Source organism: Polypterus senegalus, chromosome 10, assembly GCF_016835505.1.
Source record: "Polypterus senegalus isolate Bchr_013 chromosome 10, ASM1683550v1, whole genome shotgun sequence".
NCBI classification, from domain to species: Eukaryota; Metazoa; Chordata; class Cladistia; order Polypteriformes; family Polypteridae; genus Polypterus; species Polypterus senegalus.
Genome location: NC_053163.1, coordinates 162977412 through 162990392, shown reverse-complemented (window position 1 = coordinate 162990392; position 12981 = coordinate 162977412). Strand labels below are relative to the sequence as shown.

Genomic DNA, 12981 nt, shown 5'->3' with positions numbered 1-12981 from the left:
CTATTTCCATTCCAGGCTCCTGGCTTCCTTCAGTGCAGCGTGCGTGAGTGCGTTTCGTTATTCAAATTGGAGTGAAAAAAGCCAAAAGCCTTGCACTCATTGCGCATGCGTCCAGCTTTCGAAAGACGCGGCTTGTCCTGCAGTGCGTACGCAAATCACGTGACGATAAACGTTCTTTATTTGAGTTTTTTTCTCAGATTTATACGAAAAAAATTATATTGGTTTCTCACGACTTTATGTGCTAATTATGTAGAAATTGTAGCATAATTAAATTATAAACGCTCTTTACCCACTGCCTTTTAGCTATCCCATGAGGCAGCGCGCACGTCTATAAATTTCACTCACGCACGCCGTTCTGCCTCATTTTGTCGTGGCTCTTTGTAGTGAGAGGTAAGTGTTGTAGTTAAATTTGTGTATTGGTAATTGTTTAGGGTTGTTCATGCGCATTAACAGTTGAGCTGATATAAATTAGCAGTAGAGTGCATCGTGTTAGCCATAGATTGATACAGGAGAAAGGAGGGTGAAATAACCTTTTATTGGCTAATTCAATAGATTACAAATGTAAGCTTTCGAGGCAGCTAAGGCCCCTTAATCAGGCTGCCTCGAAAACTTGCATTTGTAATCTATTGAGTTAGCCAATAAAAGGTGTTTGTTTATTTATTTATTTATTTATTTTGCAAGCGGTTCTTTAATTCATTACTGGGTGTGTCCCTAATGCTTGGAAGACCACGTGTTTCTCACATGGCTGAATGTTCAGTTTTGCGTACGTCGTGAAATTATTAATAGTGAATTAGTGTGTACGTTTAGCAGGTTTCGTTTCCTGTCACATTCGTGCATTGGGCCTAGGGTCCGAGCACTAAAATTTTTTTTTTTCCCTCTCCCTTCTCAGGCTTGCTGATCATTTTGGCATCGCATTTTTTCCCCTAAAATCCATAGCTGAAGACTTTAGATATATATAATCGACAATCTAGTATAAAATTTCGAAAATGGTACTGCAGAAAATGTGGCAATTTGACGCTAAAATGTGTTTTCTGGGCTTCTACCCGACAGGGACGGGAAGTGCGCGTGTTTCACTGAAATTGATAAGCTTTTTTTTAAATATAGATATGATGAAAGAATGTTGGTAGGGACATCTGATTGATGTTGAAGAAATGCCAACGTTTCTGATCTTTTACTGTGTTAGTGTTTGCCATATCCACCCAAAGGTAGCAGTATGTTAACTTGATTTTTTTTTTCCTCCCTTCCCCACAGGTGTGTGTCGATAGACCGTCCAGATAATTTAACAATGGTGAGTATTTCAGACAAGGTGGTGTGTAGGCGAGGTCCTGGACCGCCACATTGCAAGTTAGCCTAGTGTTCTCGGCTAAGCCGTTTGACCGAACCAGCCTCTTTTTGTGGCCGCTGCTTGTCAAGGCTCTTCCAGAATCTGGTGGAGTGCCTTTTTTATGTTGCGCTTATAGTGGCTTGTGGCCCAGAACCACACCAGCACTCTGCACTGGTTTGTCTCTGGGGTGTGGGCCATTGTGAAAATCCTGGATGTCCACCCAGGTTTAATTTGAGGTCCTGTGGTTTGAGACATTACAGCAGGCCATTTTATTTAAGGATGAGGCATTTTTCCATCCATGGTGCTAGCATCCATATTTAACATTTGCCCAAGACTATTCTCACGTGGCAGTTGTTGCTTTTATTCCCGTATGTCTTTGAAAATTTGTGTCCAGAGGAGTGTCGGATAGTTTGAGAACAAACACATTAACATTCTCAAACCCACATAATCCAAGACAGTTTTTACAGTGGATAGTGGGCATGGCAAGCAGTTATTGCCAGGTGTAGTTTGAATTGAGCTGGCAGTATATTTGTCTATCAAAAGCCAATGATGATGAAAATTGTATAAGAGTAGTGGACAGAAGTGATTTCTGAAAAAACATACCTGAGGCTTTAAGATGATGAAGACGATGGTCTCTTCTCAGTGCTGCACATTCATGGAATTGACTTTTTTCTTTTTTCCCCATCCATTTCTTAGGTCAATGTGGCTACGGAGGAGGGGCAGGGTGTCAGAGTAAGTTTTCTGTGAAACAATTTATAGTAAGGGGCTGAATTGTGAAAGTCCTTGTACATCCATTTCCCATTGCATAAAATTTGCCAGCCCACTAAGGCTGTATCCAATGAAATTGTAATGTCTGTATTAAGTGTGTGCAGTAGATGGTGGTCTTGTTGCTCTGACCTTTTGCTAAACTTCATATTTTGCCATAATTATAAATTGTCTCTTAAATGTTACCACTGAAAGTAGTAGTTTCAAGGTGGATGGCTACTGGAATCTTGGTGAAACTTGCACGTGGTGAGAGAGTGGTTTTTAATTGCAATGTGGGGCTGATCTGTGGAGTTAAATGATTTGAATCGACGCTGTGGGATGTTAAGTGCGACATATTGCTGACTGACTAATGTCACCTAATGGCAAAGCAGTGCATGCACAGTGACTTCCTGCTAATTGCAGTTGCCTTGTGGTTTTGTTCAGTAGAAAAGTTAAATTGTCAAATACTTTTACTACAGCATTCGGCTTTGAGCAGTTTGAATGCTTTAGTGGCCTCAACACTTAAGTTGCACGTTAGTAAAAATGTGAAAATAGTTGCTTAAACTGGGCCAGAATAGAGCTTATTTTGGACACCATTCCCAAGGGAATGTGGTCTTTTGACTAATGGTTCTTAAGCTAAAAACCAATGTGTAGCCAGCACCATATTGGACTCCTCATTGTGGACATTGGCTATAAGTTTTTGTAAACCTTTCAGATGCCTTCTAGTTGGCACAAGACCTTCCTGTAAGGATCAAACGGTGTCCTTGTCCTGCATTCATGGTTGTAAGGCTGGAGTTCTTGAGCTCCACCTTTAAAGTGGTAGGTGACACAAAGATAACCCTCTGTGGCCACTCTAATCCAAGTGTTGGTAGTGAGTGCTTGATTTTACCTTTTTTATTATAGCATCTTCATTTCAGAATTTTTGAAAAATTGATTGTTGGAAGTGTAACTTGGTCAATCGTTGACAAGGGAGACTTAGACAACTCATTGATCCAAGTAGAATGGTGCACACCTGAGCATGCTAGAGAGGCGTGAGATTACTGAAGAATGCATACCCAGACGGCAGGAGTTCAAACTCCTACATCTGTCTCTGCGATAGTCGCTGTGAAACGGGGTTGAGTTGTACTGGTTGGTTTGTGACTAATGTAATTGTACAGTTAATTTTGTGAAGGTATAAATGTAGGTGGTTATGAACTCCTGTAGAAGGGCATGGTGCAAGCTTCAATTTTTCAAAGTCTGTTTAGATTAAGTCAATGGAGCCTCTCCTTACTTCCCAGCTGTATCGAGACCAACATCCACTGGAATCAACTGACACACCCAAAAGGGCATTTCATGGAATGTAGCTCTTAGCCCCAAAGTGTCTCTTGAAACAGACCATGGTTAGAAGCTTCAAGGGGAGGAAATGCAGCTGTTCACCAGGGTTGAGTGAGGGCACACAAGACTACATGTACTTGCTGATGGCGTACACAAAGCCACTGCGCCACAAATACATAGAGTTGGAACGCCACTTAACTTGTGGCCTTTTATGCCTCACTTTCCCCTGGATTGATGGCAGTTCACTCCAACCATTTGCTTCAGAGGTTGGTTGCAGCATCAAAATAAACCAAAGTGGTTTTGGAGAGTCTGGGATGGTGGTGCCTTAAATGCACAAATTGAGAGGTAAATGAGAAGGCAACAATAGAGAAACCAAATAGCAATGGGTAACCTCCAGTGTCACTGCCTGCGGAGTCTGTCAGTGCTGCTCTTGTGGAGGAACTGGTTAAGTTGAACACGAGTTTGACCTCTTAATGCCAATGATGAGTTATGTGTATAAGAGTAGTGGACAGAAGTGATTTCTGATAAAGTATTTCTGAGGCATTCATTTAAGAGGCGTTGTGCGCATGGTGTGCATCTGTGAGGACCGTTTTTAAAAAGTCTGTTTCTGTTGCAGGTTAAAACCGACCTTCATGATGGCTGAGCACTGCACAAGGTGAGACCTTCGCTAATTTTGCTGCTGCCCTTGTGCCTTGTTTGAGAATCTGATGGAATAAATTAAATGTGCAACAGTGATGACCCTTATTTGCTACTCTTGATGGGAATGATGACATTCAAACCACCTTTTGCGGAATGCCTGAGGCACATTTAAAAGCCACCCACCAGGTTTAGTAAGCCATTAAAGGGGTTTTGACAAATGTTTTTTTTCTTGCAGGGTTGTACCTTGTTGGCCAGACACCCCGTGCGAGTATGGGTAAGTAGTTTTGAAAAGCGCCATTTGAGCCATGCACGCATAGCCCAGAGTTTAAGCAGTGTACTGTTAATGATGATTTTGAAAAATGGGAATCTCTCTGAATGAGTGTGAAAGACTCAAGAATTCCTGAAACAGTACAGAACCTGAAAAGTGGCCTGTAGGCTGGAGAGGAGACTTATTTATTTTATTTATTTAATGCTTCATGGGTCTGGCATTTTTGGGAGATGGTATGCATATGCTAAGCAACATTTAAAGAGCTGACCATTTGTTGCAAATAAACTTGCTTTAAATGCCAAAGTGTTTTCTGAAGATGTTCTGTCGACTTCTGCTAACTCTTGTTCCCTTCCTCTTCAGCTGATGTCGTCGTTCCCTTTCTCTCCAGCTGATTTTAAAGGTGGTCCTCTGGAATTTCCACTTGTCAGGTGAGCTGTTGGTAGTTTTGGTGTCCTTTTTTTAAATTTGATACTGTGATGAGCCTATAGTTCAGCTGAATCTTTGTGACGAAAAAACCGCTAGTCTTTCGCTCCTATCTGATGTATCATTTGGTGTGGTGGTCTTAACTTGACTGAAGGGGCCTTTTGGTTAATTGTTGCTTTGATCTTGCAGGGAATGGATTACCTCAAGCACAGGTATGTGTTTTCATGGCTTGGTCTCTTTCTGTATTGATACAATGATGATCACATAGTTCAGCTGAGTTTGTGATGAATATACTTTAGTCTTTCGCTCCTATCTGATGTATCAATGTGTGTGTTTGTTACTTCATTGTGACACTTGCTGTGTTGTTGGTTCAGCGTTTGTTTTGTTTTCAGGGCTGCTGCTTTGATGTGCCCTCTATAAAGGTACGGGATTTTGTTTTGCACCTTATGGATTTATGCTGCATATCTTGTTATGATGATTTTTATGAATCAGGTCTCTGACTGACTGTGAGGACATTTTCTATGCTGATGCAAGAAGGATGTTACTTGATCTTCTGATTATCAGTTGAAGTATTCTAACTTTCGCCTTTCCATTTTAGGGGAGAACGGTTGAAATGGCAGGCTGTGATGTAAGTTGCTGCTTCTGTGGCTGTCCTGGGGATTTTGGGATGGTTGCTGTGAACCCTTTGGGATTCAGTGGAAGATGTCCTGTAGTATTCCAGTTAACAGTTGGACTGGTGGGGGATTGTAGCTTAAATGTAGAAGATACTTGGATTAGAGCCTAATGTCTGTCTTGTGCAAATGAGCTACTTGAAGTGCTTGACCTGCGAGATTACCATTTTAAATCTGGCCTTTGTGATGAGTTCAGTATGGCTGACTTGACATATGAAGTCTTTTAGCTCTAACTGAAGAGGACAGGTTTTTTTTTTTGTGTTCTCCTAAAGTACAACTTGCCTATTTGATCCTTGTGCATCACTTTTACAGGTGAGGTTGAAGGCATCAAGTGAACACTTGGCAAGGTGAGTTATAAAACCCTTTAAACTTATTGTTCAAATACAGCCAGCTTTCTCAGTCACGTGGCCCTCGCAGTCTGAAGTCTCTAATCGTGAATCCTGGGACATTCCAGGTGCAAAGAGGGTGCTTGCATGAAGACTAAAGGGGATAAGCAACTTAATGTTCCCAAGTTGTAAATGGCCTCTTCTAAAAGCCACCATCATGCAGTGTCCATGGATTTTAGTGTCTTTGAGGACATGGCCATGTCTTATGGGAAGGCTTAGTTTGAATGGGTTGTAGTCTTCCCTGTGTAATTTTGCATTGTGCCTCTTGGACTGTCCCACCCCAGTTAGGCTCCTGGGTTCAATGATGTTAAATGTCTGACCTGAAGAACCGTGTGGTGAACAATGTCTGATGAACCCTTTTTATTTTGTAAGCTACCATGTGCCCAAGTGTCGAGTTATCGTGGTGAAGCAGATGAATGCTTTAAATGCGGACGTACAAATGTACTGCCAATGTGTGAATTCAAGTGTCGCATGTTCTCCATCGTCATGACATGATGCATCTTGCATACCACCTTTTGTGGCACCTTTATGATGGCATCAGAATGTGTTTTTGTTTTATTCACACTCCACCTATTTGACTCCATTTTCAACTCCAATCTGTCAGTTTTGTAATGTTGTAAATGTCCTCTTAAAACTGGCCCAATAGTTAGTTTTTGGGGCTTCCTCCTGGGCTGATGGCCCCACAACACATTAAATGTGATATTTCTCTTTAGTGATGAAATGTGTTAATGTATAAATGTTACAGAAATCATTAATGCCATTTAAATACTGTTGTTGTACATGGGGTGGCAGAGCAGTAGCACGAATTCCTTGCAGTAGGTTGTCCCATCCCTGGTGTTTGCATGTTTTCCTGGTGGGTTTCCTTCCAAAGACATTGGGGTTTTGGTGATACACTTTCATTTTTGTGTGTGGGCACTTGTATTGTCCTGATGCCCTGTCCAGGTCATGTCCCTGGACTGATTGATGTAATTAACTGTCACCCGCCCTCAGAGCTATTGTGGTTGGGTGGATGTTCACGACAATCCCAATGCAGTGAAGCTGAACGTTTGTGATCGCACACACTGCCACCCAGTGGAATCCTGCAGGTTTACATCAAAGTACGCATTCAAGTGTTAATTTGTGTAGCAGTGGCGTCTGCAGGCGCTCTGACATTGGGACGCCCAGTCATTGCCATGAACAGGTGCCATCATTTTAAATTTATAGGCCATTGCTGGTTTTTAACCTGAAAATGCCCACCTGCTGGTTTGAGGGTCTCGTAGGCAGAGACCAGCATTCACCACTGCTTTGGCCCACTCCGACATGCCAAAGGCCTAGTTGGCTGCTTGTATTCAAGTTGCTTCTGGCAGGTCAGACGTCCCCTTGGAGTTTCCATCACCAAAAATGACTGAATTGAAACGCTTGACTTAGTGCGTAGGCAACAAACCAGACCCCTGCCGTGAAGACCAGTTCACACCTAACATCTGGCCCAGTTTGTCCCCTGGCATTAATGGAACCTCACAGTAGACTTCAGCACTTCATCGGGTGGCGTTGTTCCTTGTCATTCCTTGGTGTTGCTGAGAAGTGTCACCAATGAGGTAACGTGTGGCTTTATGAAGTGGCCTGACTGCGCTCTTCTCCCTCCTCCTCCTCCTCCTCCTCCTGCAGGTGCTGAAGTCCTCCTGATGTCCTTGGCCAGGTGAGGTGTGCTTTTGAACGCTTTGGTGTTTGTGCAACCTGTGATGATGAGATTCTGCCAAATGAAGGCTGTGATTAAATTGCATTTCCGTTCCACTTATTCTGAGGTTCGTTCTTTGTTGTCCTCGAGTTTCTCTTCGAGGCCTGCATTGTTAAAGTCCTTCTGTCCTCGTCCTCAGGTTTTGGCTGACTGCTCGTCTGGTGGCCTTGTGGTGTCTGCTGCTTTGCACAGTAAGTGTCCTTGTCCTGTTGTCTGGCTTTGGAGATGAATGATGACAGCATTCTTGAACTCTCTCACTGAATGTTGATGAATGCTTCAATTCTGACATCCCATTTTTTTTTTTTTTTTTTTAGGATGTGAAGTTCAATGTTTGCCTTTTAAAAGTGCTGAGTTTTTGTTTTTAATTCCCTTAGGTCCTTCAGAATTGAATCTCTGCCAGTGAAGACCACCCTGGCACTGCAGCACTGGGTGGCTTTTGCCCCCAAACCTGACAATTTGATTTTGTATTTCAAAATAAAACTGGCCTGGTGCTTTGCATTACACTGAAGTTGTATGTTTTGATTTGGTGGGCACTGCCCAATGCCCTAGGCATCTGACACGGCCTCTTGGTAGGTTATGCTGTAATGAGACTGACATTGCACCTGTCACGTCTACTGGGGGGCACAGCAATGCTGAGGTAGGTGTGTGTGACTTCAGAGACTGGCCACTGTCACAATAACTGACATCACCAATGAAAGATGAGATTTAATTTTAAAGGCCTGAAATGGGCCGCTTTTGGCACTTGAACACATTTACAAATGTTAGTCCTCATTCTCTATCTTGGCGGCAGATGCCAAGCCGGCACGCTTCACAGAATGACACCTCGTGTGGCTTTGTCCAGACAGGTTTGACACTGTCATCCATGTTGCTGTTTGAACTCTTGTAACCATAGCAGTTTTTCTTAATGTGTGAGATTAAAGCAAGAAGGCATTTTTTGACCTTTTCCTTACAAAAGCCAGGGAGTTCATACGGTCCTTGGCATTTCCGACATGCCTGCTTCAGTGGTCTCAAGATGACCGTTCCACTGCCGTTGGTCCGCCGTCTGTAGCGGAACAGAATCAAACTTCGACCCGATGGCCACCATTTTGAGCAGTTTGAGCAGGTGAACCTAAACCAACCAACAAGACAGACAAACTTTAAGGTGAGCAGACCTCCTTTAACCCCCTACACCCAGCCTGAAGATGGTGGGCACACAGCTGAACTATCGAAGGGTATTGTGGTGGGAGAACAAAGGTCTACTTGGGTATCCCTTCGACCTGTGCAGTTTAAGTCCTTGGCACAGCTGGGAGGTAAGGTGGGCCTGCCAGCTGAATGTCAACCATAGAGCCCTGTGCCCTCATGTGCCTAAAGTCACGCGTTATGGAAACCAGCGGTCATGTTCACATTTTTACTTACCATGCCATGATGCTGTTGGCATATCTGCAGTGAGCGATGCTGGCACCATGAGTCACGGCTTGTTAAACGGGCTAGTGTCCCCTGGGCAGTGGGAGTGTCGCCCTGAACTTCAAGGCAAAGACTCGTACAATAGCTTCTTAATTTAAAGACCGGAGGTAAGCGATCTTCACTTGAAGACGGCCTTTCGCATGGACCCTGGGGCGTCACGACCATCCATTAATCCTGGAAGCTGGTGGCCGCTGAGCGGCTCCAACATAAGGCGGCTGCCAGGGGTCTCCGTTACCCGATATGGAGAATCGTCAGCTTTCAAACGGGGGTCCATCACCCTGGTTTCTTTTGGGTTGAGACGGAAGGCCCCCCAAACGCGCAGACAGATCGCCCTTCTGCGTGGGACACCCAATGGCTTATCAGAAAGCCCCGGTTTTCCAGGTCACCATTAAAGTAAGACGCTATACATTTGTAACGCCTTTGGGTTCGGACCCCAGGGGGCTCGTCAGGTGGGAGCGAAAAAATGAGGGGGTGGGGCAGGTGCACCATTTGAGGGGCACTTGAGTCAGATGAGCTTCTCTCACCAAAAATCGAAATAAACAAAAAACAGCACATTTTAAGGGGCCCGTGCACCGTCCAGTAAGGCGCTATATAAAAGTTGTTGTAACAGGCGCATTGCCGCCACATCCCGTTCACGTCGCCCTCCCCGAACAAGGCGCCATATACGAGAGGTGCGGTCTTACTCGGCTTGAACATCTCGCCGGTATGTTTTCCAGCCCCTCCGTTTCTCCGGCTCAGTCAGGTTTGGATCCATCCCGTAGTTAAAGTTGAAAGTCCAGGGGTCGTCATTGTCCAGTTCCGTGTCCAGCAGCTCGTCGAACATATCCATCCAGAGAGAGGAGTTCCACACTGCATTGAGAACAACGCGACAAGTTTAGGAGATGGAAGAAATCGAACAAGGTGGGCACGGCTGGCCTTACTTACCGGGCGCCATGGCTCCGTCGTCGAGATGATCTCGGACTGAACTGCACGGAGCGCAGCCGCTGCAATTTAACTGGGCGAAGAGAAACCGAAACCGAGCGCTGCCATCCCGTCAGTTTCGTTTTTCCATTCGCTTGGCACGAGCACGTTGGCGGAGGTTTGGCTGACGTTGTCAACCCGGGGCACAACGAACGGGAAGACTTCCATCTGAATCGACGGGACGCTGACTCTGGTGCCAACATGGCAATAATAATAATCATGCATTTTATTTATAGGGCACTTTACATTAGCAGCAGATCTCAAAGTGCTACATAAAAAGTTTAAACGTGGGCCGGATAAAGAAAGATTAAACAATAATTCTAGCATTCTTGTTAAGTTTTCCTAAATAGAAACGTCTTTTTTAAAACCGTTCACAGGGGGCGACGGCGAAAACGGAGGTTTGTAGTTTGAGTCCCTTCAGATCCTGTGGCGCGTCGCCATGGAAACAGTGGGAGTAAACAAACATTCGCTACGGAGCCACTGACGTGACCGAAGGATCGGCGAAATGCGTTCATATTCGCGGACCCTCATCAGGATTCTTGCAGCGCTCTTTGGAATTTGTTGGAGCTTTTGAAGGCTCTTGCTGGGGATCCCGATGGAAAGAGCATCCCAATAATCCAGGCCGGAGGAGACAAAGGCATGAGCAGCTTTACAGCATCCCAGAGGGTGAGGGAGGGGCGGAAAGGAAACGAAGGGGCTGCTGAGGCGTCTTTTATTTTTCAGGCTCGTTTTGTCTGTTTTTTGCAGTGGTGTTTTAGTATCGAGAACCCGCCATTGCTACCTTTGAAATCAGACCGGTTCAGTTCTTTCCGCGAGGGTGGCGGGCAAGGTTGGCACTCTGGCCACCGTTGAAAACATCCCACACTTCCAGTGCGGTGCTGAGGTCCCAATCCGGGTGGTTCGTCGCAAGCCCCTCGCCCGTCTCACCAGCTGCCCCGCACGTTAGCACCGAATTCTTGAACGGCGCGTAGTCACGTGGAGTCGGGCGTGTATGGCGCCTTTACCATCAAATGGCCAGCTGCCACCCCGAGCGTTTATAACCCTCCACGTGTACAAACATGTGATTTGTGTTAATTTAGGACCCCCTAAAGTATTAGTGGCTGGGGGTCCATGTCTGCTTTTATGTTTGCAGTGTATAAGCGGTGGTGGTCTCTATGGTTAGACTATGCTGCCTGGCAAAGGAGTATGAAGTTCAAGTTCCAAAACCATGGGCATTAATGTGGTGGTGGTCCCTTGTCATGGGCTCTGTAGACCACAGGGGCACTATCATCCCATGACACAAACGAGCCTCACAGACTGAAAAGATCTTGGGACCCTTCAAAGAAACCAAGAGACTGATTCCAAAAACGGCCATTGCCCTTTCTCCACTAAGCTTTACAGCCCAGTAGGCAGTGTTCTCCTGGCATCTGCCAAACCCAGATTGGTCCACCAGAAAGTGAAGCTTGATTGGTCACTCCACATTTCCACTTGTCCCATAGCATGCGCTGATGTTGTGAGTGATGCCACCAAGGAGAGGCCATTTTTAGCAATTGGTAGCCCTGCTGAGTGAGTTTGCATAGCTGGGCTGTTGTTGCGCTTTGACTCACAGGTGACCGAGGCAGACCTAACAGAGCAGACATTTCATGTGCTGACCTGTGACAAAGGTGGCAGCCTATGGCAGCGCCCCCTTAAAGTCCCTAAGCTGTTCAATAGGACCTGGAGACTGCGCGGCCCGTGTGTGCCGACGTGACGCACTGGTAAACAATGAGACATCAGTTCCCTTGAGGGGTCCACATACAGTTCGTTTGCTATGGAGTGTACATGATGTCCACTTCAGAAGATCATCCGTCCATCACGAGGGGAGACGCAGGACAGAAGCCAACTCTGGACGGGACGCCGCTTTCAAGATTTAACCCGCGCTCGTCTGGCCACACCCACAACTCCAGTCGCTAAGGAAACCATGGAAACAAACCAGAAATCCCCGAATGACGACGGCAGGGGACTCGCCCTGCCTTCCGTTTCCCTTCGTCATGCGGACGTTCTGAGGATTCGTAGCTGAGTGGGTGCGCCGGTGGGTTTCGCTTTAGGAACCGAATCCACGATTTCCGAGGAGATAAACGCATTTGTTTTGAACAATGGCCGCCCCTGCTGGGATCATTTCAAACGTGGCTGTTGTTGCCACATTTGGATCGACACGTCATCGAACTTTTTTCCCCCAGTTTCACGGCCTCGAGGCACCGTCGAGCACTCCCAGAAACATCAAGTGTCCCTCGGGGGCCTCGAGGCCTGCGCGTCTCCCGGAGTTTGAAAGGAGCGTCGATCAGAGCTGAAAAGAAGATAAAAAAGAATAAAGAAAAGAAACCCTTTAACCCGCAGCGGTGCGTCCAGCAGTCCCCCTTCTACCCCCACGTGGTTTCGGTTCGTTTGGTCCGATTCGCGTGTCTCGTGATTTTCCTGGCCAGTGGACAATCGGTAACGATTTTGTGCAGTCAGCAAGGAGGACACACGATGACGTGATCGGGTGCCCGGCCACCTTTTAATGGTGCATAGCACACAGCGTCCAAGCGCGGTATTTTTCTCTATTCTCTGATCACCCAGAACACCCGGAATTAACTGTACAAGAATGCAATTGCTGTCCGGTGTGGGAGCTCCAACTGAACTTCCGAATGAAAGAACCCCGGTGGTGTCCACCATAGGCTTGGTGTCACCCAGGTCGGTTTCCAAGGTCAGACTTAGACCTCCCGCCCCCCGGATAACTTGGTTTGTGAAAGATGAAATTGAATGTCACCGTAGGAAGCGAACGCGTGAGGTTTGACAACACAACGGGAGGTCTGAACATCAAACGTTCACCTCATGAGGAGGATTTAGGAGTCGCAGTGGACTCGAGGCACTTCAGAGAAGGCTGACAGAATGTCCGCTTATATAGCGCCTTGATGCGTGCAGGGCGAGTCACAGGGGGGTCTGCTGCAGCTTTAAGGCGCATGGCGAGGCGTCACCTCCAGCACTGGACTCAGTTTGGTCCTCCAGGTTACCAAAAAGACAGCAGAAGACCTGAGAAAGTCCGGAGGAGAGCGACGGGTCAGATTCAGGGATGAAGCGGAGTTGAGTCTTTGCCG

At 46.1% G+C, this 12981-nt stretch overlaps 1 protein-coding gene, 1 long non-coding RNA gene and 7 other non-coding genes across 11 annotated transcripts; 8 read left to right on the top strand and 1 right to left on the bottom strand.

Annotated features, from left to right (window-relative positions):
* Positions 1-348: 348 nt before the first annotated feature.
* LOC120537932 lies at positions 349-7986 on the top strand. Of its 3 annotated transcripts, XR_005635417.1 has the most exons (13): positions 349-390; positions 1252-1288; positions 2021-2056; positions 3999-4037; positions 4257-4295; positions 4650-4717; positions 4902-4924; positions 5105-5134; positions 5311-5340; positions 5696-5730; positions 7414-7444; positions 7623-7674; positions 7858-7986. It is a non-coding gene; the product is annotated as an uncharacterized LOC120537932 (long non-coding RNA). The 3 variants fall into 3 exon arrangements; XR_005635416.1 differs by having other exon boundaries at positions 5105-5340; XR_005635414.1 differs by having other exon boundaries at positions 4902-5134.
* On the top strand, positions 1096-1174 carry LOC120538424. Its single transcript, XR_005635466.1, has one exon. It is a non-coding gene; the product is annotated as a small nucleolar RNA SNORD74 (small nucleolar RNA).
* LOC120538434 lies at positions 1866-1935 on the top strand. Its single transcript, XR_005635475.1, has one exon. It is a non-coding gene; the product is annotated as a small nucleolar RNA SNORD75 (small nucleolar RNA).
* Positions 3857-3925, top strand: LOC120538433. The gene has a single exon (XR_005635474.1). It is a non-coding gene; the product is annotated as a small nucleolar RNA SNORD75 (small nucleolar RNA).
* On the top strand, positions 4357-4432 carry LOC120538420. The gene has a single exon (XR_005635462.1). It is a non-coding gene; the product is annotated as a small nucleolar RNA SNORD79 (small nucleolar RNA).
* On the top strand, positions 4754-4838 carry LOC120538426. The gene has a single exon (XR_005635468.1). It is a non-coding gene; the product is annotated as a small nucleolar RNA snR60/Z15/Z230/Z193/J17 (small nucleolar RNA).
* On the top strand, positions 4958-5037 carry LOC120538425. Its single transcript, XR_005635467.1, has one exon. It is a non-coding gene; the product is annotated as a small nucleolar RNA snR60/Z15/Z230/Z193/J17 (small nucleolar RNA).
* LOC120538423 lies at positions 7480-7553 on the top strand. Its single transcript, XR_005635465.1, has one exon. It is a non-coding gene; the product is annotated as a small nucleolar RNA SNORD47 (small nucleolar RNA).
* Positions 7987-8175: 189 nt separating the features above from the next.
* LOC120537931 (receptor-transporting protein 3-like) lies at positions 8176-10158 on the bottom strand. Its single transcript, XM_039767215.1, has 3 exons — positions 9851-10158; positions 9610-9775; positions 8176-8591 (listed from the first exon to the last, which is right to left on the bottom strand). The coding sequence occupies exons 1-3, from the start codon at positions 9858-9860 to the stop codon at positions 8252-8254; spliced, it is 516 nt and encodes a 171-aa protein (XP_039623149.1). The 5' UTR covers positions 9861-10158; the 3' UTR covers positions 8176-8251.
* Between the last annotated feature and the right edge of the window lie 2823 nt (positions 10159-12981).

Excerpts from the sequence above, each read along its gene's own strand:
- LOC120537931 (XM_039767215.1), bottom strand. Across the intron at positions 8,592-9,609 it reads CGGCGAGATGTTCAAGCCGA|GTTCACCTGCTCAAACTGCT; the intron begins GTAAGACCGCAC and ends TGGTTGGTTTAG.